Genomic DNA, 25,024 nt, shown 5'->3' on the forward strand with positions numbered 1-25,024 from the left:
AAGTAAAAATTTATTTATTTTATTTAGCTGTGATGTAGTTCAGTTCTGTTACTCAGTTCCCTCTTATTTGTTATTTACGTATATTGTATATTATCACAGCTTGAAGGTTCTCTTCAGCTGTTTCGAATTTCATATGACAAAAGTGCCTATAAAGGCTGCTCATTGATCATCGATCTGTCATCAGTCACTGACTCATTCAGTAATCCCTTGGTTATTACGCAACACAAATACTCGATATTCAATTATTCCTAGAACTCAATGCAGATCCCAATGACACATCAAACCCATTGCATATGTCAAGCAATCTGTAATCGGATTAGCTTTATCAGTTTCATGATTTTTTAAATCATTTGTAGCATAGCAGGTAACAGCTAAATCAATTCGTAACTCGATATCTAGATACCAATATCAATCCCATAATTAATTAAATTTTCAAATTAATTTTAGTTTAAGTTTCTTAATTTCTTTATTTTCATCTAGTACACATAATAATAAATAAATAATTATAGTATTTTTAACACCTGTGCGAATATCCTAATGACTATTTATTTTAGAGTAGGCTTTCCTCTCAACTATCCGCCAAAGTAGTCCACCTCGTGGTCTAGATTCCCACGATTCTTGCGGGCATAGGAGTCGTAGTCGTAGCTGGAACGACGATGTGAGCCCAGGGAGCTGGGAATGTTATGGTAGCTGTAGACCACGCGGCTTGGATAGCAGATATAGTAGTCGCCGTAGCTCGCACGCTTCTCTCTCACGGGCTGTCCGCTGAGATCGTAGGCAGACTGGATGGCCTGATAGGGATTGCTGTCAGGTGCTGCCTGCATAAGGCTGACTGTAGCCAGCAAAAGTGCCAGGACCAGTGTGAGTTTCATTTTGTATATGGATTCTGTTGCTGCTGCTGCTGCTATTGCCTTAGGTGTGCTCCAGTTGAAATTCCTTTTGCTTCTGTTTGGCAGCTGTCGGCGCTCAACCCATTTTATACGAGCAATCGCTAATTTTTGACCGAGCCGCCTCGTTCGGTTTGATTAGCACCTGAATAACATTTCCGTCCAACTTTAAAGAGTGACGTTCAATTCACGTCGGAAACTGAGCTCAGCTGCAAGTCGATCCATCTGTGTGGTATTTATTAACGCCCAATTTGCGTCTTTATTGTTTTTATGACTGTTGCGGTAGGCGCTGTGAATTAAATATATTTCACCAGTATGAGTGCCTCATAGATAATTCTTTTGCAATCCCCAATTTGACTGCAAATGAGTAATTTGGTTAACAGCTAAAAAGAGGCGTATTGGATTACGTAAAGCATATATATATTCTTGAGCAGGTATACAAATTCAGTTGATCTTATTAAGTCCTTATTCCTTTTAGTCCCTCCATATATAAAGATTCATCAATCTAGATTTATTTGTATATTTGTTCGAATTCCGGCTCTTATTCAATCATCCATTCGTACAACTCCCTATAAGTCCATCCTAGAACTGAATGCAGATCCCAATGACACATCAAACCCATTGTGTATGTCAAGCAATCTGTAATCGGATTAGCTTTATCAGTTTCTTGATCTTTTAAATCATTTGTAGCATAGCAGGCAACAGCTAAATCAATTCGTAACTCGATATCTAGATACCAATATCAATCCCATAATTAATTCAAATTTCAAATGAATTTTAGTTTAGGTTTCTTAACTTCTTTATTTTCATCTAGTACACATAATAATAAATAAATAATTATAGTATTTTTAACACCTGTGCGTATATCCTAATGACTATTACTTGTATCCCATCTGTCTTCCTCAAGTCTTAGAGTAAGTCCACCTCTTGGTCTGGAGGTTTGTAACGACGACGTGTGCCCAGGGAGCTGGGAATGTTATGGTAGCCGTAGACCACACGACTTGGATAGCAGATATAATAGTCTTCCTGATAGCTCGCACGCTTCTCTCTCACGGGGTGTCCGCTGAGATCGTAGGCAGAGTGGATGGCCTCATAGGGATTACTCCCAGGTGCCGCCTGCATAAGGCTGATTGTAGCCAGCAAAAGTGCCAGGATCAATGTGATCTTCATTTTGTATAGTGAATTTGTAATCAGCTCCAGATTCTGCTGCTGCTGCTGTTGCTATTGTCTTGGGTGTGCTCCAGTTGAAGTTCCTTTTGTTTCTGTTTGACAGCTGTCGGCTCTCAACCCATTTTATACGAACAATCGCTAATTTTTGTGACAGACCGTCAGACGGTTGATTATCACCTGAATAACATTTCCGTCTAACTTTAAACGGTGACGTTCAATTCAAGTTGAAAACTGAGCTCAGCTGCAAGTCGATCCATCTGTGTGGCATTTATTAACGCCTAATTTGCGACTTTATTGTTTTTATGCGAAAGGTGCTGTGAATCAAATATATTTCACCAGTATGATTCTAGATAAATCTTTTGCACTCCCCAATTTGATTTCAAATCAGTAATTTAATTAACAGTTAGAAAGAGGCGTAGTAGATTACATAAAGCATATATATTTATTCTTGAGCAGGTATACAAGTTGAGTTAATGTTGCTAAGCCCGTACGCCCATTAATCCCCCTATCTATAAAGAATGTTCATCATTTGCCTTATCCATCAGTCTAGATTTATTTCATTAATATTCCGATTTCGTACAACTACCTATAAGTCCATCTCTCCATCTCTCTGTTCGTTTCTCAGGACGTCCATGCGTTCTTCGACTGTTCGACTCTCTGTTGGCGTCCAGAGTATTTCAAAGTCGTGCACTCTTACCCAAAGCATGTTTACAGCAAGCAATATATGGCTACAATATATTGTATAGTCCCATTTAGCTGCCAGGTCTAAGTTTAGCTTATGTTTATTTGCGTTTTCTGTAATTCTTGTTAAACAAAATAAATAGATGCTAATTGGCTACTTATCATAAATCACATTTTATCATACCCAAGTTTATTTCCGTGTTATTTTTCATATTACACCAAATTGAATATGAAGAAACGACGACAATTTGAGAAAAGAGGAGGCGGTGTTGGGCTAGGCTTGGCATGTCATGGGAGTTTGGTGACATGTTTGTTATAAATATTTACGGATTCTTAACTTAAGATATTGAACAAATATTTTTCCAAAAATATGTGTTATCAGGTTTCAATCAAGACTGAATGAATGTGTATATTAATAATCAAGCGATAACATACTCTGTCCAAAGGAAAAATAACTTGATAATACGACTTAAGTTCAAGTTCAATAAACCAGATATTCAGGGATTTGATCTGCATACAGCTTGTGACAGCTAAAATATAGGTATATACATATACATATATATTTTCATCATATCTCCATTTATATCGCCAAGAATAGCCAATTTCAATTCGCTTAAATATAAATAATAAAAATGTATTGCAAATATATTTTATTAAATTTTTGTCTTTTGTAATAGATATTTTTTACATTGAATAAATGTTGTAGGTTTTTAATAATGTTTATTTAATATATTATAAATCAAAATAAGAAGCAAAAATAAAATTATTCAAGAAAATACAAAATTATTATTCAAAATAATTATTTGCCCTTTTATTTAGTATGTTCCTTATTTATTTATTTGGCTTTTACTTAAATTTTGAGTATATATTAAATTAATTCATTTGCATAAATTAATTATTTTTTTGTTTATATTTTGTTCAATTACTATAAAGTTATTTGATTTATTTAATTCATTAATTTCAACCGCAAAAGCATTTTTGACTCATCCAGTCTTAAACAAAAACAATTGTTGATGACTAATTTATAAATCATGTATCACCTCTTATTTTTCGGCGATAATAAATGATAATTAAAAAACGTCTAATGAATTGTCTAGTCGAAATTTGAAGAAAAAATTAAATTAAAGGTTCAGCTTCAGTAGTATTTTATATGTATATATAATTAATTAATGCCATATGCCGTAGTAAATTAATAAATAGAGTGGAATATTCTTAGCTATTTTTCTCTCATTACTTTGTTTGTTTTACTTCTTTTTGTGATAAAAATAAATTCTTCATATTTGCTTGATATTTTGTTGTGTTATATAAATAGTATTATTGTAAATGCCAAGATTGTTGACTCTGTTGTTTATTTGTTGTTGTTTGCTTGCTAAAAAAAACCGGCTGGTAGCAGGCGTCAACAGCTGAGCTACATATATACTATAGCACCTTCCCAACAACAGTTTATTCGGCGAATGCGTAGAAACCGTGCCCCCTAAATCTTCCAGCTTTTTTTCAGTTCTTTGTTAACGAAAAGTGTTACGTATTTGTTTTAATTTAAATACTATTATAAAGTGAAGAGTGTAAAAGAAATTCCTTGTCTTGTTAGCTATGAATTTTATATATATACGACTGCAAAAGAGTTTATAGGCACTCAGGAAAAAAAAGCTTAGATTGTTTAGATAAACTCCTTCAAAAAGTTATTCAAAAGCCTTGCTTAAGCTGATTTTAAAATAAATAAGTATACTTCTATATATTTATTTATTAATTTTTTGGCCCATAAGCGAGTATTACTCAGTTTGTTTTATTAAATTTCATTTTGTTTCGTTTTACATTAAAAGTCGATTACGTCTATTTGCCAAAGCTAGAGCTGGCCGAGGCCGAGGCCGATGCTGAGGCCGATCCAAAGCCACCGCCTGGATAGCCGCCACCGAAGCCGCCTGGATAGCCACCGCCGTAGCCGCCGTAACCGCCCGGGAAGCCACCGAAACCACCGCCGCCAAAGCGTCGGAAGCCACCGCCAAAGCCACGACCACCGAAACCTCCGCCAAAGCCACGACCTCCGAAACCACCGAAACCACCGCCGCAGCAGAAGCCTCGAGCCTCACGTGCTCCATCCGCATCATTCACTGGCTGCGCATCCACATCCTCAAGCGTTAGCTGCTGTGGCTGCTCCTTCTGCTCCACCTCCTCCAGCACCAGTGGCTGAGCCCAAGTCAGGCTTAAGGCCAGGCAGTAGACGAGCGCCAGCACCACAAATTGTTTCATGTTTAGTTTTGCAATTGCTTCTATTTGGGTTCTAGCGATTGTCGAGATCTTTTATAGGCGACGATATTTGAACGGGGATGCCCCGAAAGAGAGCAACTATGCGAATCTGATTGTTGGCTCATCCTGCCAAGCGCATCATTAGTTTCAAGCATCTATCATTATTTTTGTTTTCAAATTGTTTTTCGTTTTCGATGATTTCACCAGAGCTTGTAAATGGAATTCCCAGACCCCCAAGGCATTCGTTTCGGATGCCCCCGCATTGGGTGCTTACTTTTGGATGCCATTCATTAGTTTGGCCTAGAGCCAAAGACCTACATTGTTGCAAAGCCAGAACTTCTCACAGAGTAGCCATAAACAATAAACCTCTTCAGCTGGGGACTCACTGAGAAAATACCCTGTAAATTGGGGAATTATATGAGGTAGTTTAGCGTTCTTAAATAGGATAGTGTAATACTCTTAAAGAATATAAAATGTACTCTGTAAGGCATTCATTCTGTCAATACCCTGTATGTATAGAAAGCATAAGAGGTAGTTGAAGCTATGACAAGTTTTAGAGCCAATCATAATTAAGTTTATTTCTAGTTATATAAAGTTTGTCTATGTTTTCATGCCTCAAATTTCATAATTTATAGGGTATTTTCTTGTACTACACTTGATATTTTTTGGATTATTATTGCTTTCGCTCGTCAACAAGCGACAATCGAAAATAATTAAAAACTTGTTAAGAACTCTGATCACTGACCTTTCAGTTTGATTGCAGAACTGCGCAGTTAAGAGTTTGTCTCAGCGGCTACTTATTTCAATACTTTTTTCATTCACTAATCTTTTTTCTTTTTCTGGCATTAAAAACCCGTTTTTGTTTATATCTATATTTTTATTAAGAGTACTTAATTTGTTTTCGTTTTCTTTTTGCCTAAAACAAGTGTCGCGCGGCGTCATGAAATTAGCTTTTAAGAAACCATTTTTCTATGTATTTTAAACCAATTAAAAACAATTTTAAATTCCAGGATTTTTTTTAAATTTTGTTTTGAAACTTTAAACAAAATCTGTATTATTAAATTGAAAAACAAAACATTATAGATATAAATATTTAAATTGCAATTGAAGAATTGCTATTAGAATACATAATAAAATTCTTAACAAATTCTCTTAAATTATTGATAATATACGATAGTTAGAACTGTTTTATCTGAAGCATATTTTTAGGCTTTTGCCAAGTTGAGATCATAAATCGTTGTTTTGTGAAAATATGCTTCAAATTCATATATGTTAGGTAAAATTTTCGCTCAGTGCACATCAAATTTAAACAAAAAGTTCATATGAACAAAATGTGAATGACGTTTAGACAAAACATGAGTCAAATTAATGAGACAACAGAAATGAGAACTGGTTGATATACAAATATCTAATTGCTCTGTCCAGACATCAACAGAGATGACAGAAAAAAAGATTATAGACTAATTAATAATTGTAGAATCACATGATAATCAAGATAGATTACATGTGTTTACATTCATTCAAATAATTCTCCCACAGAAATGCATATTTAGCTGGAAGGCGGTTAACGAACTCTATAGGGGGAGATTTTCTTACTTGCAAAATCAATCAACTCTTCAGAGATTAAATGACTTATTAAATAACTTGTAGATAAATTGCTTGAGGAAATAGTAAGACCTTGACAGAAAATTCCATTCATTACACTTAGCCCTCTATTTAAGTCGAGTACTTGTTTTGTTTACGCACTTGTCGAGGTATTTCTACTGAAAGTAAATATAATTATAGACGTCTTAAAATACCTTATATCATATTTCATATAATTCTAGTTCATCCCATAAAGCAAACAAGTTCCATAAACTTTTGAAAAACCCGCGGAAGTGAACGAAAAAAAAAAAAAAAACAAACAATAATAACGCATTAGCGGTGTGAAACAGTTTTAGTATACCCATTGAAATTGATTTGAATAGGGTATGTTGACTTTGAGAGTTGATACGAGAAAGTGTTAGATATAAATGTAGGGAATATATGTGTCAGTGTATATAAGTTTAAATATGAGTATGTTTTTAGATTTATAACTAGGTAAATCCAATATATGATATTGTTAATTTTTCTATTATACAGACACAGTCTTTTATATAAAGATATATATGTAGTAAAATTTATAAAATATGAAAAACCAAAAAGCCTTTTGATATGTATAATAAATCCGCAAAACCTGTTCATTTACTCAGAGCGCCTACAGATAATCTATATGTTAAACAAATTAAGTTCACATCTCTATATACACCTTAGCTCTTATATACTGATCATAGGCTACCCACACACGCCTTCTAAGCTGAATGTTTTCGTCTCAAATCCACATTTGATTAACCTCAAATCTTTTACACAGTATGTGTTAGTCGTGTTTTATTAGTGTTTACTGTTTTCGCTTCATTGTTACCTATTTGGTCAATATTTGCCGAGTCGTGGAGTAAGGTCAATGTCAGGCAGCGTCTGCAGTCGTTTGAGCATGCGTGAAAGCATGAAAACCAGTCCATGACGCGATTTCGGCGCGTTTCCGAGGCGTTTCAAGCGCGTTTCTTACTTTGCGTGTGCGTTTGGCGCGGTTCCGTTGTGAATTTTGGCAACAAATATTGGATGCGCCGAAGGTCTGCCAGTTTCCGTAACAGATTTGGCCAACAAATAGTTGTTAAGGGGCGTGGTTGTTTCTGTACCCTTAGCACATATATAAAACTAAATTTGGTGAAGTGCCGCAGCTTTAGTTTGTGTTCGAGCGTCGCCAGAGTTAAGTTTGTAAAATGTATTGGCGCTCGCGTTTCTGTCTGCTCGTTGTCTTCCTCGCGCTGGTGGCTGCCCAGAAGAGCAAATCGAAAGCATCGGATCGACCACAGGGACGCACATTGGGTCTGCTGGCGCCGTTGCTGCTCGGCGCGGGGGCGAGTCCGCTGTACGATGTGCCCGTGCTGCCCGTGGGTGGCACCAGTGGAGGTGGCAGCGGTGCTGGCACACAGTCGGATTCCTACTATGGAGGAGCTGGAGTTGCAGGTGGAGGTGGCTATCCGGGCTATGGCAACTACTATGGCTATGGCTATCCCAGTCTGGGCCTAGGCTATCCCAGCTTCGGTTTGGGCTATCCCAGCTATGCCAACTACTTGGGCTACAACAGACCCAACTACAGCTACAACAACTACAACAGACCCTACTATAGCTACAACAACTACAATAGACCCAACTACAACAACTACAACAACTATGCCGGCTACCAGCGACCCACACAATATCCAGGCAGCTACAACGGCTATCGGCCCAACTACAACAATTTCAATAACTATGGCAACGCTGGCAACTATGGCAACAGACCCGCTGCCTATCCAACGCCAGTCAGCTCCAGTCCCGGCTCAGGTGGCACGGCAACAGGTGGAGCTGGCTCACAGCTAACCACGGCGCAGGCAGCACAAATCGCTGGGCTACTGGGCCAAGCTTTGGGCAGCAGTTTGCGTCCTCTTTTGGCCAATGGTGGTGCAGGTGGTGCTGGTGGTGCTGGCATCAATGCGCAAGCGCTAAGTAATATCTTGAGCAACCTCAGTGGCTAAACTCGTTTACTCTAAGTGATTAATGAAGTATTTGTAAGCGAAGTCTGTTAAAATATTTAATATTGTTATTGCATTAATTTTGTTTATTAATTGTTATATTTAATATATTACTCAGCATGAGTTGCAATTATATATATTTTTTTCATGATTGACTGGATTCTAAGTAAGTTGAATGAACTCAAACAGGGGATTCACTTTGAAGCATTGGCAGCACTGTTTGCCTAAGAAATTTATCGATAAATTTGCAATATTTTTCTCTCAAGGATTTGAAATTATATGCAAGCCTATTCAATACATTGAGGTATTTTGTGCCAGCCTAAAAGTATGTTTTGATTTGACGCTAACACACGCTTGCTAATTGACATAAATTAGAATTTAAATATATGCTATTGACTTTTGATTAAAACGCTTGGGTTTTGCCAAAAATATGAGATAAGTCGTTTAGGGATACTTGTAAATATATATTTGTAAGTCCTCCTGAATACATCAGAAGGTTAGGTGTTATATAAAAATTCTAATTGTGTTGTTTTTTTTTTTTGTATATATATTTTAAGCGCTGAATCTGTACAATGCAAGTTTAGTACCTTAACAACACAATTCGAATTTTTATATAACACCTAACCTTCTGATGTATTCAGGAGGACTTACAAATATATATTTACAAGTATCCCTAAACGACTTATCTCATATTTTTGGCAAAACCCAAGCGTTTTAATCGCCTTAGTGGTCTCGCAGGAAGCAATCTTCTCGCTAGTCTGCTCCGGTGTCTAGCCAGTCTGTCACTATATCGACTAGTGTGTCTCCCAATCTGTTCCTCCACAGTAAACAGTTTCAGATCTCGATGTAGAGTTGAGCCGCGCACATACCATGGGCAGTTTGTAATTTACCGCAATACACGATTTTGCAGGACCTGTATGCGTTTATAGTTTGATTTTGCGCATATTCCCCAAATCTGCACACCGTAGAGCCAAATTGGGGCTATACAGTGGACATAAACCGCTCTCTTAGCTCTGAGTGACATGGTGCTGCGTCTGTTGAGCAGCCACCGCAGTTGTTGCATGCGTTGCCCACATCTCCTAGCCACTGCCTTAAGATGAGGACCAAATGTTAGACGCTTGTCAAGGGTGATGCCAAGGTACTTTGCCTGCGAAGGTTGATCAAGTGTTTCGCCATCTAAACGTATAGGCGGGGTGTGGCTGATGAAGGTTTTTAGGGTGAAGCAAGTGTTGGTGGTCTTGCGTGGGTTAATCTTCATGTTCCATCTTTTGCACCATGCTACTAGTGTGTTTAGGTAGCTCTCCACTCCATTCGCAGCCTCAGTGGGACATTTTGAGCTGTAGAGCACCGCTATATCGTCTGCGTAAGTAGCGAGAAGGGCTTTGCCAGGATTCTCCATGTGGCGCACGCTAGGGGAGGGTAGGTCGGCCGTGTAAATGGAGTAAAGCAGCGGCCCTAATACGCTGCCCTGAGGAACTCCAGCTCTCATTTGGCAAGGAGTCGAGTATGTGTTCCGTACTCTGACAATAAATTGCCGACCCTCCAGATACGATCGTAGAATCCCGAAGTAAGGTGCTGGGAAGAGGTTTTTGACTTTGCTGAGAAGCCCTGTATGCCAGACCCTATCAAATGCTTGCTGCATATCGACAAAAACTGCGTTGCAGTATTCCATGTCATCAAATGCCTGAAGGATGTGCCTCGTCAACCGGTGAACCTGCTCCACAGTTCCGTGTCCTTCTCTAAAGCCAAACTGATGGTCCGGTAAGATATGACGTTCACTGATGATATTGCCAAGTCGATTGGCAATAAGTCTCTCCCATACTTTGGAAAGTGACGACAGCAGACTTATTGGGCGGTACGATTCTGGGTCATCCTCTGGCTTTCCTGGTTTGTGGATCATTACAATCGCTGCCATCTTCCATTGCTTAGGAAAGAATTCCACCCTCAGCATAGCATTAAATATTAAAGCTATGAAGATGATCGCCCGAGTAGGGAGGGCTTTTAGCGTTGCATTGCTCAGTCTGTCATAACCAGGTGCTTTCTTATTCGGCAAGGACTTTATGACTTCAGCAATTTCCTCAACCCTAACTGCCCTAATGGGTAAGGACATTTGTAGAGGTGTCTGTAGACTATCAGTGGTCTCTTCGATCTGATCAGCAGTGGCAAATTCATAGGGTGTGAACCTGGCTTCTAGATGCTTCGCAAACGAATTCGCTTGCTCCTCTTCGTTCTTAGCTAGATCACCGCTAGGACACCGGATTGGTACCTGCCTAAACGGTTGTCTCTTAAGTGACTTGGTACACTTCCAAAGCGAGTACCCAGCATCAACTGTATAATCCAAAGAAGCCAGCTTCTGCTCAAAGAAGTTGCTTCGAAGTTCTCTCAATACATTTCGTAGTTGCCTAGCAGCCCGGTTCCATAAGATTCGGTCCCATGGGTCCTGCGTTCTGATTGCGCGTCTACGAAGTCTTCTTTTTTGCAACAAAAGATCCCTGGCCTCTCTTGTTAGTCGAATTCCATAGTTGGAACCTATCTGGGGCTCAGAAGGTGTTGATGCAGCAGCAGCCGTATAAATGCTCTCAGTGAAGCTATTGACAGCCATCTCAATATCTTCACCAGAGTTTAGAGTAGTGTTTAGCTGAATCGAGCTCTCTAAATGTTGCCTAAAGACGAGCAGGTTTGTGTGTCTGGTTATTAGAGAGCGATTTGCGTTAACGTTTATGCCTTCTGTCTCAATATTAATGACTAAAGCCAGATGATCCGAGTCCAGATCCCAGCTCTGAGTTATGCTTACTCGAAAATCCGGTATTCCATGATACAGGGCAAAGTCTATGCAGGACGGTGTGTGGTGAAGCACATATGGATACCTGGTTGGCGATCCAGTAGCAAGGATCCTAGAGCCAGTAACGGAGATGGCTTCTGCTAGTTCGCGAAAATATACATATATACAAAAAAAAAAAAAAAAAAAAAAAAAAAAAAAAAAAAAAAAAAAAATTGACTTTTGAGAGTGAAAGAACTTTTGGCTATTGTGTTATTTATAAAGCAATGGACCTTGTTTGCCCTGCACTACAAACAACCCGCTAGAGTGCAAAGTCATTTAGGCAAAGAACGTGGCTAAATAGTGGGTGTCAATAGTTTTAATTGGAAGTGCAAAGTGCAAGTCTTGGACCGGGAGTATAAAAGTGGCAGTTGGCCCCCAATATTCCTAATATACCCAATAGACCTATTGGTAGACAGTTCGTATTCCTCGATTTATTCGCAATGAAACTGTGCATTTTGTTCGTGCTTGCAATTGCCAGCTTTGCCTGTGGTTTGCCGGCTCCAATTACGCTGGAGCAGATGGAGATGGAGCTGCAGCAGGCGCTGCAGCACCAGGACAATAAGGACAAGGACAATGACTCAGTAGCTACCTTGAAGGATGTCGCTGACATGGGCACCCAACACTCAGACCAAGGAGCTCGTAAATTACGCCATATATATGGCGGCCCTTGGTCACGTAGCTACACTTACTTTCCCCAGCCACCCTGCAACGACTACTATTATTATTATTATTGGTGGTAATCTACTAGATTAGTCTCATGATGCGAAATATTGACGACGCCGATTGTATACATGGAAATGATTTGGATTTACTATAAAATTAATATTTAAGTTTTGTTCACTTAAAATGCTTTTAAAATATTTTTCAATTTTTTGGTATGTAATGAAATACATAAGAATGTAATAAAAATACTTTGATCATATGTTTGAAACAACACTTGTTTAAATATGAGCTAGATGGCATAGATCAAAAATCACTGGTTATAGTAAATTTGATTATAGATCATAGGAAATAGATCATAGATCATAGGTCATAGATGATAGATCATAGATCATAGATAACAGATCATAGATAACAGATTAGTGGTCATAGATCATAGATCAATGATCATCAATCATAGATCACAGATCACAGATCATAGATCATAAGACATACATCATACTATTATGATTAGGCCGTAAACGATAGAACGGAATTTACATATTATTTCATATTTAATAGAGTTTAGACAAAAGCTCATAAAAAAAACCTTTATTTTGTTTACCTTTACGAAAGGTTAATAGCGGGATCAGCTCTATCACTTACTTTAAATAATTAGCTATAAAATTTGAAAGTTAGCTAATCGCCATTGAACAGAATAATTCAACACTTAGTCATACAAAAACGATTTCGCTGATCATCTATGAAGGTGTTAATTGACGCTAGAATGGAAGGGAATCACAGCGAAGCCTGTGACGTTGATCGAGTAAATGAAATATGTGCAAGCTCATCAATATTTAAACAGAATCCACAAGAGTAAGAGTAGATGCATGTCATTGATCAAATAGGCTGACTCTAAATATGCTAATATTAGTAACATCATCTGTTCAGTTCTTCTCCATTCCAGAGTATTTCACATTCGACGCTTGTTTGGAAGCTTAATATCTTTATAAGTCTCAACTAGTTTCTAGTATTTAACAAAGATTCACACCTACTTAATTTGCTGCTACCTTTTGCATTCCACATAATAAATTCAAAGCGAACGGGATTTTATTTATAAGTCGAATCGAGTCGAGTCGAGGTTGGCTTCAAATTTATTTGTATTTAGTATTTCATATGAATTTATATTCATTCTGATGCCAAATCGCCTCCATTTGGGCAGCGCGACGTCGCCGTTCTTTGCGCTCCTCAATCTGATAGAGCTGCGCCTCTTTGGTAGCCAGCAATATTTGCCTCGTCTCCTCGTGGCGATGCTCCTCTGAGTTTTCACTGCAGGGGAGTCAAGTTATATTTCTAAGGAAATGTCGATTGCAACAAATTCAGCTGACTCACATTTCTCGCTGCTGTTGCTTCTGCTCGAGCAGCTCGCGTTCCGCTGCCTCGTCTCTCATCAGCGTCATTTGGATCCATTCAATGCGCTTATTCTGCTCCAAGTCCGTCTGGGCTTGCTGCAGCTCCGCCAGCTCCTCATACAGCTGCTGCTCCTCGCTGTGGAGCTGGTGAGCGAGCTGATGACGACGTCTATCCAAATCTTCAGCATATTCGCCTAGCTTACGTTCTACACTGCACTCGATTTGGGTATTTCGATTGCGTCGATTGGTTCGATGCAGAAACTCGGCCACGTGCATTTTCTGGCTGTTGCTTGTTTGGTCGTTAACTGGACTCAACGAGCCTTGGTAACGGCATGAAGAATGTTCAGTGCTGACTACTCGTTTGGTTCTGTTACTGTATGTTAGCTGTATTTACATTTCATGAAACATACTGTTTAGACACTAAGGAGAGGTTGAAATGCAGGCATAGAGTAGACATAGAGAGAGAGACAGATAGAGAGAGAGAGAGAGAGAGAGAGAGAGAGAGAGAGAGAGAGAGAGAGAGAGAGAGAGAGAGAGAGAGAGAGAGAGGGCAAGAGAGAATGCCTATAATAATATTAATATTCAAGCTTAGCTACCATATGATGAAATAGATAGGCTCCATGAGTCCTTTTGCCGTTTGATGTTATCTAATTCCAAAATTGAATTATTACATTCTTGGCCATACGAATCAGTAATACATATATTATTCACATTCAACAATACTAAGTAAATGAGCTGAAGCGTTCGGACTTACATTTTAATGCGCCCCTCCGAGACTAATTAATCATAAGCGCCTACAAATTATGGGTATTTCCATAAAGCTGAAACAACAATTCATCTTGCCAAATCTGCAATAAATAGGTCTGGCATTACTCAGGCTGGGGTCAGTTGAGAATTGCATTAGAACCGGAAAGATGCGCCTAACACTATTGCTGCTGATAATTGTGGGAGCCGTATGCCTAAGCTTGGGCTACGGCCAGCCATTGGAGGATGATTCAGTTAAGGATGACAATAGCGAGCTATCGCTGCTAAGTCTCGCCGATCAGGGCGATCAACATGGGAACGAAGGCGCTCGAGAGGCCCGTGCATTTGGATATGGACGTAGAGGATATGGTCGAGGTGGTTTCGGATATGGGGGATATGGTCGTGGTGGTTTTGGATATGGAGGATATGGCCGTGGTGGCTTTGGATATGGAGGATTTGGCCGTGGTGGCTATGGATATGGAGGATTTGGCCGTGGTGGCTATGGTCGTTATGGCTATGGCCGTTAATCTGGAGTGGATTTTTATTATCATACCACAAAAATAAATATTTTGTAATGTAATCTGAATATGTTTGAAAACAAAGTAAATGTCATATTACTTTATATATTGAAATGTATTAATTAATTTGTGAAAAGTTTAGTGTTGAGTGTGAGGTGTGAGATCAACAGATACCCCATGCCGATTCAAAAACTTGCCGATCAAAGTCTTCAATGCGTTCAGTTTTTGGGTGCTCTAATTCTAGGGTAAGAATGTGTCGATGGATTTTGTGAATTGTAACTCAATAGTGGTATGGTTTGCTCAGATGTATAAGTCTTTTCTAGACTATGCATCGGATTTGATAGATTTATCGGTCATTGTTGATTAGATGTAAAGTTGCTGTAGAAGGCTCTATAAAGTCTGCTTATTTACCTCAAAATTTTGTAATCCTATGCAAAGCCTTAATCATAAATAGCAATTTTTAATTTGTCATTCCTCACAGTTAATAATGTGCAGCGCATTAGAAGTATATCACAATTGAGCTTAGAAACAAGTTTAGCTCTTTAGCTTCCCAATTATTCATTTAACCAATTTGCATTATAAAAAGCGGTATATATACATACATGTGTCATATCAGCTTAGCTATGCGCAATTTGAATATTTCGTTTCAGCTAATTTGTTTTGATATTTTGGATATTTTTTTCTGTTTTGTTCCACTATAATGCATCAGTGTGTCATAGAGAACAATTCACGATTATATGCGAATTTCGAGTGTTTACTTATTGGACTTTTGACTGTAGCTCTACTTATGTATTCTGTATTCATAGTATATACATTTAGCATAGCTGTAGCGAATGACTTGCCGTTTGTTATTCAAGTAGTTCACTTGCGATAGACTGCTTATGGGACTTTACAATAATACTTGTAGATCATTTAATCTTGATGTATTGATTAATAGTAGTAGCAATAATAAAACAATTAGAACTAGTATTAATAAGAAGTAGCTGTAGTAGTAGTAGTAGTAGTAGTAGTAGTAGTAGTAGTAAGAGTAGTAGTAGTAGTAGTAGTAGTAGTAGTAGTAGTACTAGTAGTAGTAGTAGTAGTAAGAGTAGTAGTAGTAGTAGTAGTAGTACTAGTAGTAGTAGTAGTAGTAGTCGTAGTACTAGTAGTAGTAGTAGTAGTACTAGTAGTAGTAGTAGTAGTACTAGTAGTAGTAGTAGTAGTAGTCGTAGTACTAGTAGTAGTAGTAGTAGTAGTACTAGTAGTAGTAGTAGAAGTGGTGGTAGTAGTAGTAGTAGTGGTGGTAGTAGTAGTAGTAGTGGTGGTAGTGGTAATAGTATTATTAGTAGTAATATTATTAGTAGTAGTAGTGGTGGTAGTGGTAATAGTATTATTAGTAGTAATAGTATTAGTAGTAGTAGTGGTGGTCGTGGTAATAGTATTATTAGTAGTAATAGTATTAGTAGTAGTAGTCGTGATAGTAGTAATAGTAGTAGTAGTAACACTAAAGCCCCAAACAGCTCGCTTGTATCCTCCCCTTTACAACACTTACATTAGCATTATTAATGAGCAGCTTCTCCCCATTAAGTGGGCATTGCACAGTGACCTGCTTAGATGCATAATTTGTATAACAATAACAAGAGTTAAAACAAAAGAAATTTAATTTGAGCAACAACAACAACCGCAGGCAGAACAGGTGTAATAATCTACAGAGCAATAAATAAATGAAAACATTGTGAAAGTAACAATGCCTGGCTTCGACACCAGGCAAAAAGTAAACAAAAATTCCCATCCCCATTCCCATTCTAATATTGTTTGTGGATTTTAAGTACTGTGTGTCACTTAAAATCAGGCAATGCGTACGAGAACAGGAACGGGAACAGCTCATCCGGTTCTGGCCAGGCTCTGGATTGGCAAATAAAAGGCCGACGGATCAAAGCATTAGGCATCAGTAAAGCACAATCACTCAACCAACCAAGTAATAAACAAAATCCATTTAAGGAATTCTACTATCAGGATGCGCTTCACACTTTTGGCACTTATCGGCGTGGTATGCCTCGCTTACACCTATGCCCTGGCCGACATCGAGGCTGAGGAGCAGTACCCTGACGCACAGCTCAATCTGCTCAGCCTTGAGATGGATGGAAATGCACATGAGAACGAGGGTCTCCGTCAAGCCCGCCAAGTCTGGCGTGGAGGCTATGGACGCGGCCTTGGCTGGGCCGGCGGACGTGGAGGATTGTCTAGCTGGGGCGGACGTGGAGGATTGTCTAGCTGGGGTGGTCGTGGCGGTAGATGGGGAGGTCGCCGTTGGGGCGGCGGTTGGTAAACTGTCCAAGACGAAGCTCATCTAATCCAAGCTCCAGAACAGAACTTTCAGTTTTTGTACATATTCTGTTTGTCAATAAAGAACATTAAAAAAAAATATTTTGAATAATTGTTATTTTTTTATTTTTTCAAATTAAAAAAAAAAAAAATTGTAAGGAGGTCAAAAAATAATTTTTTTTTAGTTTAATAAAATATATATTTTTACAAATAAATAAAAAATCTTTTAGATTTCGAATTGTTTTAATATATTTAAATATGATGTAGATTTCTCTAGTTATTATAAAAAAATAGATATTTATTTAAAAAAAAAATATGTTTGAAATTAATATTTTAGAATTCCGCAATTTTGTTTAGCAATAAATTTTAAAAATATCTTAAATCTGTTTTGCAAGATGCAAGAGTTTTGAGTAAATGTAAGAAAACATCAAGTCAAGACATCTTTAGCTTTGTGTATTTAGAAAGATTTATCGAAAATTATTTGGCTCTCTTAATCTGTCATCAGACAATGAAGCCATTTATCCTTCAACTCTTTGATAGTCATCAAATTAATAAGTTTATTGACTTCTCTTGTTTGAGTCTAATATTTCTAAAAACATTTCACATTTTGTTTAATTTATCTTCTTTTTTGTTTTGTTGTGTGTTTGTCTCAGAACTGGCTTGGACAGTCCTCCCATTTAAATGCTTGCCTTATTATACGCTAATCAGCGCTTCCATTATTTTTGCCAAGTCATTTTTAACGCTCAGCGCCGTAAATAAGTGAAAGTGGCACCTGGAATTGCAGTTGAAATTTATGAATGTGTTTTTTTTTTTTGTATATAACTAAGCTTTGAACTTGTCTGGCAACGCTGCTATTTTTTATTAGATTTATTAAGTTGGTCTTTTGTATATATGGATTGATGATATTTTTCAATAAAGAATTGAGTCAATATATTTATTTGCCACAGTATACGAGTTGTTCCCCACTAATCTTTCAGCTTCGACTTTGTATATGCTCGGTATATTCTAGTCGGATAAACTGATGTCAACTCATTGTTAACTGTTCAGTTATTTACAGGTTTCAGTATAAACGGAAACCATTTCGACTTAATTGCAGCCAAAGAATAAAATTTGACTTATGGCACATATACTTGTTGATTCCCTCGTCTTATAATAATAAAGATTTATAGTAATAAAGATTGTCAGATAGGAGGGAGCATGCCATATGAAGAAGAAGCTGCACAGTGTTCTAGCCATAGTCGCTAAATTGAAACATATCGTTACTGTAGGTCTATTATAAATATTGACAAACAAATTATATATTCACGACAACTGGGCAAAAAAAAAAAAAAAAAAAAAAAAAAAAAAAAAAAAAAAAAAAACATACATATAATTAGATTATGATATACAAATACAATCAGATAGGGTATCTTTTAGTCACAATTTGTCACTTTCATCGCTATTCGCTTATTTGGATCAAAAACAAAAACAAATGAATATATTGCACAAAACTTGATTAAAGAAGCACTCTTCTTATTGTATGCAAATTAATGGATTCACGCAATCGCACAGTCGCACATATTGTCAGGGATTCACATCCACACACACGCACACACACACAGTTGCTTGCACACACCCACTTTAGCTACAAGTTCTAATAAATTCAGCTGTTAATATAAGCCACTTAGGACTTTCATAACACTGATCAACATGATTTGGCTACGAAGAAACAACTGGAACTTTAGATTTTCTAGAAATAATTATATACAAATATTTAAAAAAAAATTGAATTGGCTTTATTGAATTTTATAATATAATATAAATATAATATATAAAAAAATCCTTAAAGAAAATATCCTCTGGGCTTCAAGTCTTAACATTTGTAGCCGGAAATGCCTAGCTTTTGCAGAGTTTCAAATCCAAATTATATATTTTTCTAATCCTATTTACGTTTATAGCACATCAAAGAAGTGCAAGTCATGTCTAAGACTGACTCACAGAATTTCATCACACTCTTGCTGGCCTGTGTAATTGGGAAGTACCTTTTGGGCAGGTGCAACTTTTCGACCGTGTGCTAAGCAAATGGCAGTGTGAAGCAGGTGTAATAACCTTCTAGCGCATGATAAACAAATAAATAAATTACGTGAAAGTGAACAAAATAAACAGAATTGCAATAATTAATATAAACAAATGAAGTCCAACCACAAGTTCTACTCAGCCTTAGAACTGATATACATATACGATGTGAATTAGAAGAAGGCGCTGAAAATAAAGAAAAACAAGTCGAGTTCTCAGGCAAATATAAGGCCGACGAAATTAGGTTTGCAGCATCAGTTCAACTTAGAACGATTTACCGAGTATATCGAGAGCGAGAGAGCAAGGAAATTAAATCAGTGAAAGATGCGTTTAACACTTTTGGCGCTAGTTGGCGCAGTTTGCATCGCCTGCAGCTTTGCCCATCCTCTGGAGGAGCAAGCCGAGAAGAACGACCTGTACAACGTGGCTGATCTGGGACAAGGCCATGCCAATGAAGAAGGACGACAGGCTCGATTCCTGCTTGGAGGCCTTGGCGGCCTTGGCGGCTGGGGCGGCGGCTGGGGTGGAGGCTTCCGTCGCGGCTGGGGCGGTGGCTGGGGAGGCGGCGGCTGGGGCGGCGGCTATGGCGGCGGCTGGGGAGGTGGTGGCTGGCGTGGTGGCTGGGGCGGCGGCTGGGGTGGTGGCTATCGTGGCGGCTGGGGCGGCGGCTGGCTTGGCTAAGCTCTGCTCAAGCAAGCAAATCAGCCTCTACCAAGAACGACCTGCCAAGCAGCTGCTGCACAACAACAGCTTCTAATCCTTTACTGGTGTTTGTGTTTGTAAATAAAGAACATTTAAAAAACGAAGGACTTAGTTTTTTTTCTATTTTAGAGAACTTTCTGAACGTCACAGAGTTTTAAAGAAAATTGTATTGGCTTTATAAAGTTAGAGGGAATGAAATAAGAAAGCTCTAGTCGAGACTGCTCGACTGGGAAGAGCAAATGATGAAAAAGAGCCACAGAAAATCATCTCAGTTGCCAATGTATGTGTATTCTTTTGGTATTTATATGAGTAAAACGAAGCTAGAATGCTTGAAGCAATAGAGAGAGAGAGTGTGTTCCCATAGGCTATTTATAGCCGAGCCCTATTTATAACGAGCCCTACCTGACGTCGGCCTCAACATATGAGCACGACTTAGGCTTTGAGTGAAAGTCGATCTATATAACAGGCAGCAGCTTCAGCATTTCTTCAGTCGCCCAGACCCGGTGGGGGTCATTCGTGCAGTGCATTAAAATGAAGTCAAGTGTGTGATCATTGCTAAGCATTAAAGACATGGAGGCAATACTTAGAGGAAATACTTGAAGACAATACTTGAAGGAAATACTTAGAGGAATTAAAAAACAATTTTTATAAGAATAATATTTAATACTTTATTAATGCCTTTACATACATATATATTCTGCATCCCATACCCAATCTAATAAATCAAAGTCAGTCGGTATATATATTTTTCGAGCAATATTCGTTTTATTGCATAGCTTGCTTTAAGTCGTACGACAATTTAACAATCAAACTTACATAATGTACAAAACATATACATACACATATATAAATATATTTATATACATATGCATATACATGCAATTCGTTAGGCGCTAGGTAGATGTGAAAGGGAGTTCGAAAGAGAACGCAGGGAAAATGCATAAATATACACAGAGTGGGAAAAATGAAAGGAGAGGGAGTGAGTGAGGGAAAATGGAGACAATATACATATACATATATAGAGAGACAGAGGTCTGTGAATCCTTTGCTGCCGACCAGCTGAGCTTCATCCTGGATGTTATCATACAAATATATTCAATTATACATATATTGTAAATATATATATATTTCTCAATGGTCGTCATATGAATTATTTGAAGAATCTGCGTGGAGCAGCGGCAGCTGGGCTAACTGGAGGTGGAGTTGGAATGTGAGCGCCCTCGGCACGGAAGCCATTCTCATCGGCGATGTAGGTGATGGTATAGAGAACACCATCGGGGCCGGTGTACGAGTAGGAGCCTTGCATGACCTGGCAGAGAAAATAAGATGATTATGTTGAGAAGATTCTGAGAAGTGTCTAAAAGTAGGCAACAAAAGCTTTAGAAAGCTTTCACTTGCTCTCGAAAGTGGGCAACGGGTAAAAGTCTACCTGAGCTTCCAGCTGCGAACCGGGATTCTTGAGGTAGCCAGCTTCATCGGCGCGAATTCCGTTGCTCGTCTCGTAGCTGGGAATAAATTATATGAGAGATATATAATTAAAAATGTAAATGTATGTCATTGTATAGAGCATCAATCATATATACTATTTGCTTCAATCATTTTTAAATGTTAGCTGGATTAGCATTATAAGATAAGATTCATATCTTAGAATAACTATCTGGCTGATTATCCAAATAATCTAAGACATATAGAATCCTTAAAAGCTTGGCCATGATTGAATTATTGACTAGTTCAATGACGATAGAACAATGGGGGTATAATAGATATATAGGTATATAGTATAATAGTTATCTGAATATTAACAGAACTGAGTGAATGATTGACTGACTAGCTGACTTATACGTCAGTAGATCTATTAACGCGACGATCTGAATGATTGACTGGCAACGAATACCAGATTGAATGATCGATTGATTGATTAATTGGTTGACTTATTACTTGTTAGGCTAACTGACTGACTAACTAGAGAGCTGTGTGTACCATAAAGATGTGGGAGTGCCCCTGGCTCCTGACTGAGTGACTAAATGGCAGACGAAATGATTGATTGACTGACTCTAAAAATGCTTGAGCGTTCCAACTGATTAACTGAGTAACCAAACGACAATTTGAAATTTTAAATGTCGCACATCATCATCAACATCAACTTACTTGTATTGATAGGAGCCATCCGGATTCAGATCAAAGTTCTGCTTGAGTATCACAGCGTTCGCATCGTATGAGTTGCCGCGGGGCTGAGCCAGACCGCGTTGTGGCTGAGCTGTGACCAGGCACAGGGAGCACAACGCCAGGACGGCGACGACGTAGGCGGAGCTAAGCAACTGCATGACCTTTTTGTGTGTTTGATAAACGACAAGGCAGATGATTGGTTAATTGAGCACAGCAACAGCGACAGCAACTTCAGATAATGTCAAACGATGTGAATAATTGCAATTGATGGCTCTACTAATAACCAGCAATCATCTTTTATGGCATCTTTTGAAAGTCAAAAAATAATTGGCGAAACAAGAAGGTCGCAGCTAAATGCTGCCTAAATATGCATATGAGGAAGAGGAAGAAGAAGAGACACAGAAGTGAGTTGTGAAACATTGACGGGGTACTAGATTATATGGGCATATGAGTAGAGGGCGGTAGAGAGAAGTGAAGTATTTATGTTATCGATTATTGGTTATCGATATTTTGCTGAAATTACTGGGATACAATACAGAGTCGAGAACTTTGAAATAGAGTTAAGAAACTGACAGCTAAATGTCTAATATGTGAGAGAGTGGGACAGAGCATTAAGGAATACAATATCGATCGATCGGTTCTTGACTATCGATACTTTCAGCTTATTTGAGTTTTGCTCAGAAGTATTTTAGCCTTTGCTAAGAAACTTTTTAGAGCAACTTTTATTCAATTATTTAAGAGGAAATGCAAGCAAGTCCCGAGTACTATTATTTCTTGACCTTGACCTATATATTTTTTTATTTTGTATCAGATCCTTGCTGATCCTTGGGCACAACACACAAAACACCAGATTTGCAGAACTCACTTTAATAAATTTGAGCGCGATTTTTGTGTAGAACTGAAGCGTTTGTGTGGCGCTCGGAAGGCTCGTCAAAACTGTTTTGACTTGAATGCAGTCGACGCAAAGGTTTTTATACTAAAAATGCATTCACTGAGCCGCAGCAGCAGCAGCAGCAACTACAGCAACTGCAGCAACAGCTGCAGCAGCGGCAGCGACAGCATCCGCAACGAGAGCAGCGCAGCAGCAATCAGATTGTCAAGACGAAGAAGAGGCAGCAGCAGCAGCAGCGGCAGCGGCAGCTTGAAGATTAAGAAGCTGTACGTTTGACAGCAGCGGACGAGTTGGCAACAGAATCGGAAGAGGCTGCCACTTGTACCACGCGGCGTATGCGCAACGTGTTTGAGAATGCAAATGGGCGTTGCGCATACGCCGTGTATAAGCAGCATAACCATATGACTGAGTGTGTGTGAGTGTGTTATATTAGTTGAGCCGACAGCTAAGTTACATTCTGTATATGTGTAGATGTATGTGTCTCTGTGTGCGTATGTGTGTGTGTGGCACGCCAGCTTGTCTAGGCTTTAATTTATGTGAATTAGCAATGCGAAGTTCATTTGATTAGCCCACGCTGGCGTTTACCCACACCTCTCTGCCTCTCCCTCTCTCCGTCTCACTCTCTGTGATGTGTGTGATTCAATTTGCGATGCGCCGCAATATGCAATAATTTGTTAATTCAAATATTAATTAAAAGATTAATAGCAAGACTTATGGCATGGATGTTGCAATGGGCTCGTTGAATCTATGAGCATTTGCTTGCATTAAATTCTCGTTTCTTGTTTTCATGCTTATTGACATTTGCAATGCGATTGCCTTGGGGGCGGGGCTTGGCGCAATGTTTGCCCACTTGCTTATGGAACACAATTGAATGCATCATCCAAAACCCAATCATTTGTTTGCCATTGTTTGATTTGCAGCATCTCACAAAAAATCTCCAGCAGCAGCAGCAGCGGCAGCAGGAGCAGCAGCAGGAGACGCGGCAGCAGCTGTTGCTAATCACAATTTAGACATTTGAAACGCTTGCGCATGTTGGCCAATTTGCTGACCAACTGTGCCACTCCCCTGCACCAGTTCCCACTGAAAGGTGAACCAAATGATATGCCCACCGCAAAGGGTATGCGGCAAAAGGGGGCGGGGCTGAAGCTTCAGCTGTGCTAAGCTAAGCCAAGCTAAGCCGGCCGGCGCATAAAAATTGCAATTTTCAGCTTTAAACTTTAAACTTTTGCAGCGTGTAGGAAATGTCAGTTGCAATTCATAAAAATTGCAGCAATAGCAGCAACAACAACAACAACAAGAGGAGCTGGAGCAACAACAACAACAACAAAGAGTGCGCGCTGATCACGAACATGCCATGATGAACATCGCGCGAGATTAACGCGCCTCCAACCACAACAACAACAACAATAGCAGCAACTGCAAATGAGAGTGCTCTAGTCGGGTATGCGTGACCATCAGATGCTCTGCAAACATTGTTCAGCCAATCCATATATAAAACATATAAATTTATATATGTATGTATGTGCTTTGTATTTATTAGTATGGAATTAGGCTAGATATTAATTATTTTCATTTTATTTTTAAGAATATCATTTAATGTTTATACTTTAATTAAAATACATATGTATGCCAAATCATATGCCATCGTGTTGTAGTAAAAATTACCACATTTTCTGAATGATTCCCTATATATGAAACCCATATACATAAACCATATAAATCTTATTTGAAATCACTCAAGTGATGATATATTTAGGTGTTTTACCTTAATAAATATTGATGGAATTTATAAGGTAAAATACATAAATAAATATTGATAGAATTTATAACTTAATAGAGTGCAATTTAATTATTTTAATAAGATATTCTTTTTTTTTCATTTTTCCATATACCAATATTTGTTTATAAAAGAATACCATTTTTATAATTAATTTCTTTTTTCTATATTCCAGTAATGCGTTTTATTGCTGCTCTGCCTACTGCCTACGGTCACCGACTCGATTAGCTAACCAATATACCCTGTGCTAGCCTGTATTAAAATGCGCTCAGTTAGTGCAGCGAAGACGCCTTCTCTAAGCTCAGTTCGAGCTCCACCTCTCTGACTCCACCCGGCGTCTTTACCCGCCCCCGCGTCCAGCTGATCTTTGCCTAAGCCACCCTTTATTGTGGCTGTTGCTGTTGTTGTATTCATAGTAGTAG

At 38.5% G+C, this 25,024-nt stretch overlaps 9 protein-coding genes across 9 annotated transcripts; 4 read left to right on the top strand and 5 right to left on the bottom strand.

The window, feature by feature from the left end:
- Positions 1–441: 441 nt before the first annotated feature.
- LOC149268365 (uncharacterized) lies at positions 442–987 on the bottom strand. The gene has a single exon (XM_089471130.1). It carries the CDS (start codon positions 870–872, stop codon positions 573–575), a length of 300 nt encoding a protein of 99 aa, XP_089327256.1. The 5' UTR covers positions 873–987; the 3' UTR covers positions 442–572.
- A 675-nt stretch (positions 988–1,662) lies between these two features.
- Positions 1,663–2,168, bottom strand: LOC108617408 (uncharacterized). Its single transcript, XM_018013201.2, has one exon. It carries the CDS (start codon positions 2,055–2,057, stop codon positions 1,797–1,799), a length of 261 nt encoding a protein of 86 aa, XP_017868690.1. The 5' UTR covers positions 2,058–2,168; the 3' UTR covers positions 1,663–1,796.
- A 2,291-nt stretch (positions 2,169–4,459) lies between these two features.
- Listericin (listericin) lies at positions 4,460–5,026 on the bottom strand. The gene has a single exon (XM_018013195.2). It carries the CDS (start codon positions 4,983–4,985, stop codon positions 4,569–4,571), a length of 417 nt encoding a protein of 138 aa, XP_017868684.1. The 5' UTR covers positions 4,986–5,026; the 3' UTR covers positions 4,460–4,568.
- Positions 5,027–7,476: 2,450 nt separating this feature from the next.
- LOC108614833 (uncharacterized) lies at positions 7,477–8,723 on the top strand. Its single transcript, XM_018009054.2, has one exon. The coding sequence runs from the start codon at positions 7,781–7,783 to the stop codon at positions 8,573–8,575; it is 795 nt and encodes a 264-aa protein (XP_017864543.1). The 5' UTR covers positions 7,477–7,780; the 3' UTR covers positions 8,576–8,723.
- A 4,419-nt stretch (positions 8,724–13,142) lies between these two features.
- LOC108617401 (uncharacterized) lies at positions 13,143–13,838 on the bottom strand. Its single transcript, XM_018013194.2, has 2 exons — positions 13,425–13,838; positions 13,143–13,361 (listed from the first exon to the last, which is right to left on the bottom strand). Exons 1-2 carry the CDS (start codon positions 13,718–13,720, stop codon positions 13,205–13,207), a joined length of 453 nt encoding a protein of 150 aa, XP_017868683.1. The 5' UTR covers positions 13,721–13,838; the 3' UTR covers positions 13,143–13,204.
- A 473-nt stretch (positions 13,839–14,311) lies between these two features.
- LOC108617405 (uncharacterized) lies at positions 14,312–14,810 on the top strand. The gene has a single exon (XM_018013199.2). It carries the CDS (start codon positions 14,359–14,361, stop codon positions 14,713–14,715), a length of 357 nt encoding a protein of 118 aa, XP_017868688.1. The 5' UTR covers positions 14,312–14,358; the 3' UTR covers positions 14,716–14,810.
- Positions 14,811–16,616: 1,806 nt separating this feature from the next.
- LOC108617407 (uncharacterized) lies at positions 16,617–17,112 on the top strand. The gene has a single exon (XM_018013200.2). The coding sequence runs from the start codon at positions 16,703–16,705 to the stop codon at positions 17,012–17,014; it is 312 nt and encodes a 103-aa protein (XP_017868689.1). The 5' UTR covers positions 16,617–16,702; the 3' UTR covers positions 17,015–17,112.
- Positions 17,113–19,299: 2,187 nt separating this feature from the next.
- Positions 19,300–19,871, top strand: LOC149268366 (uncharacterized). The gene has a single exon (XM_089469780.1). It carries the CDS (start codon positions 19,390–19,392, stop codon positions 19,744–19,746), a length of 357 nt encoding a protein of 118 aa, XP_089325906.1. The 5' UTR covers positions 19,300–19,389; the 3' UTR covers positions 19,747–19,871.
- Positions 19,872–20,510: 639 nt separating this feature from the next.
- Positions 20,511–22,893, bottom strand: Cpr47Ea (Cuticular protein 47Ea). Its single transcript, XM_018013196.2, has 4 exons — positions 22,799–22,893; positions 21,916–22,094; positions 21,197–21,272; positions 20,511–21,076 (listed from the first exon to the last, which is right to left on the bottom strand). The coding sequence occupies exons 2-4, from the start codon at positions 22,089–22,091 to the stop codon at positions 20,918–20,920; spliced, it is 411 nt and encodes a 136-aa protein (XP_017868685.1). The 5' UTR covers positions 22,092–22,094; positions 22,799–22,893; the 3' UTR covers positions 20,511–20,917.
- Between the last annotated feature and the right edge of the window lie 2,131 nt (positions 22,894–25,024).

The sequence above is a fragment of the Drosophila arizonae genome, chromosome 5 (genome assembly GCF_054131065.1).
Source record: "Drosophila arizonae isolate 15081-1271.41 chromosome 5, UAZ_ARI_1.0, whole genome shotgun sequence".
Lineage (NCBI taxonomy): Eukaryota > Metazoa > Arthropoda > Insecta > Diptera > Drosophilidae > Drosophila > Drosophila arizonae.

Bases quoted from the DNA above. Each gene is read 5' to 3' on its own strand.
- LOC149268365 (XM_089471130.1), bottom strand. From the start codon at position 872: ATGAAACTCACACTGGTCCTGGCACTTTTGCTGGCTACAGTCAGCCTT.
- LOC108617408 (XM_018013201.2), bottom strand. From the start codon at position 2,057: ATGAAGATCACATTGATCCTGGCACTTTTGCTGGCTACAATCAGCCTT.
- Listericin (XM_018013195.2), bottom strand. From the start codon at position 4,985: ATGAAACAATTTGTGGTGCTGGCGCTCGTCTACTGCCTGGCCTTAAGC.
- LOC108614833 (XM_018009054.2), top strand. From the start codon at position 7,781: ATGTATTGGCGCTCGCGTTTCTGTCTGCTCGTTGTCTTCCTCGCGCTG.
- LOC108617401 (XM_018013194.2), bottom strand. From the start codon at position 13,720: ATGCACGTGGCCGAGTTTCTGCATCGAACCAATCGACGCAATCGAAAT. The intron at 13,362-13,424 runs GTGAGTCAGCTG...ACTCCCCTGCAG, and splicing joins AAGCAACAGCAGCGAGAAAT to TGAAAACTCAGAGGAGCATC.
- LOC108617405 (XM_018013199.2), top strand. From the start codon at position 14,359: ATGCGCCTAACACTATTGCTGCTGATAATTGTGGGAGCCGTATGCCTA.
- LOC108617407 (XM_018013200.2), top strand. From the start codon at position 16,703: ATGCGCTTCACACTTTTGGCACTTATCGGCGTGGTATGCCTCGCTTAC.
- LOC149268366 (XM_089469780.1), top strand. From the start codon at position 19,390: ATGCGTTTAACACTTTTGGCGCTAGTTGGCGCAGTTTGCATCGCCTGC.
- Cpr47Ea (XM_018013196.2), bottom strand. From the start codon at position 22,091: ATGCAGTTGCTTAGCTCCGCCTACGTCGTCGCCGTCCTGGCGTTGTGC. The intron at 21,273-21,915 runs GTAAGTTGATGT...ATTTATTCCCAG, and splicing joins GATGGCTCCTATCAATACAA to CTACGAGACGAGCAACGGAA. The intron at 21,077-21,196 runs GTAGACTTTTAC...TTTCTCTGCCAG, and splicing joins GTTCGCAGCTGGAAGCTCAG to GTCATGCAAGGCTCCTACTC.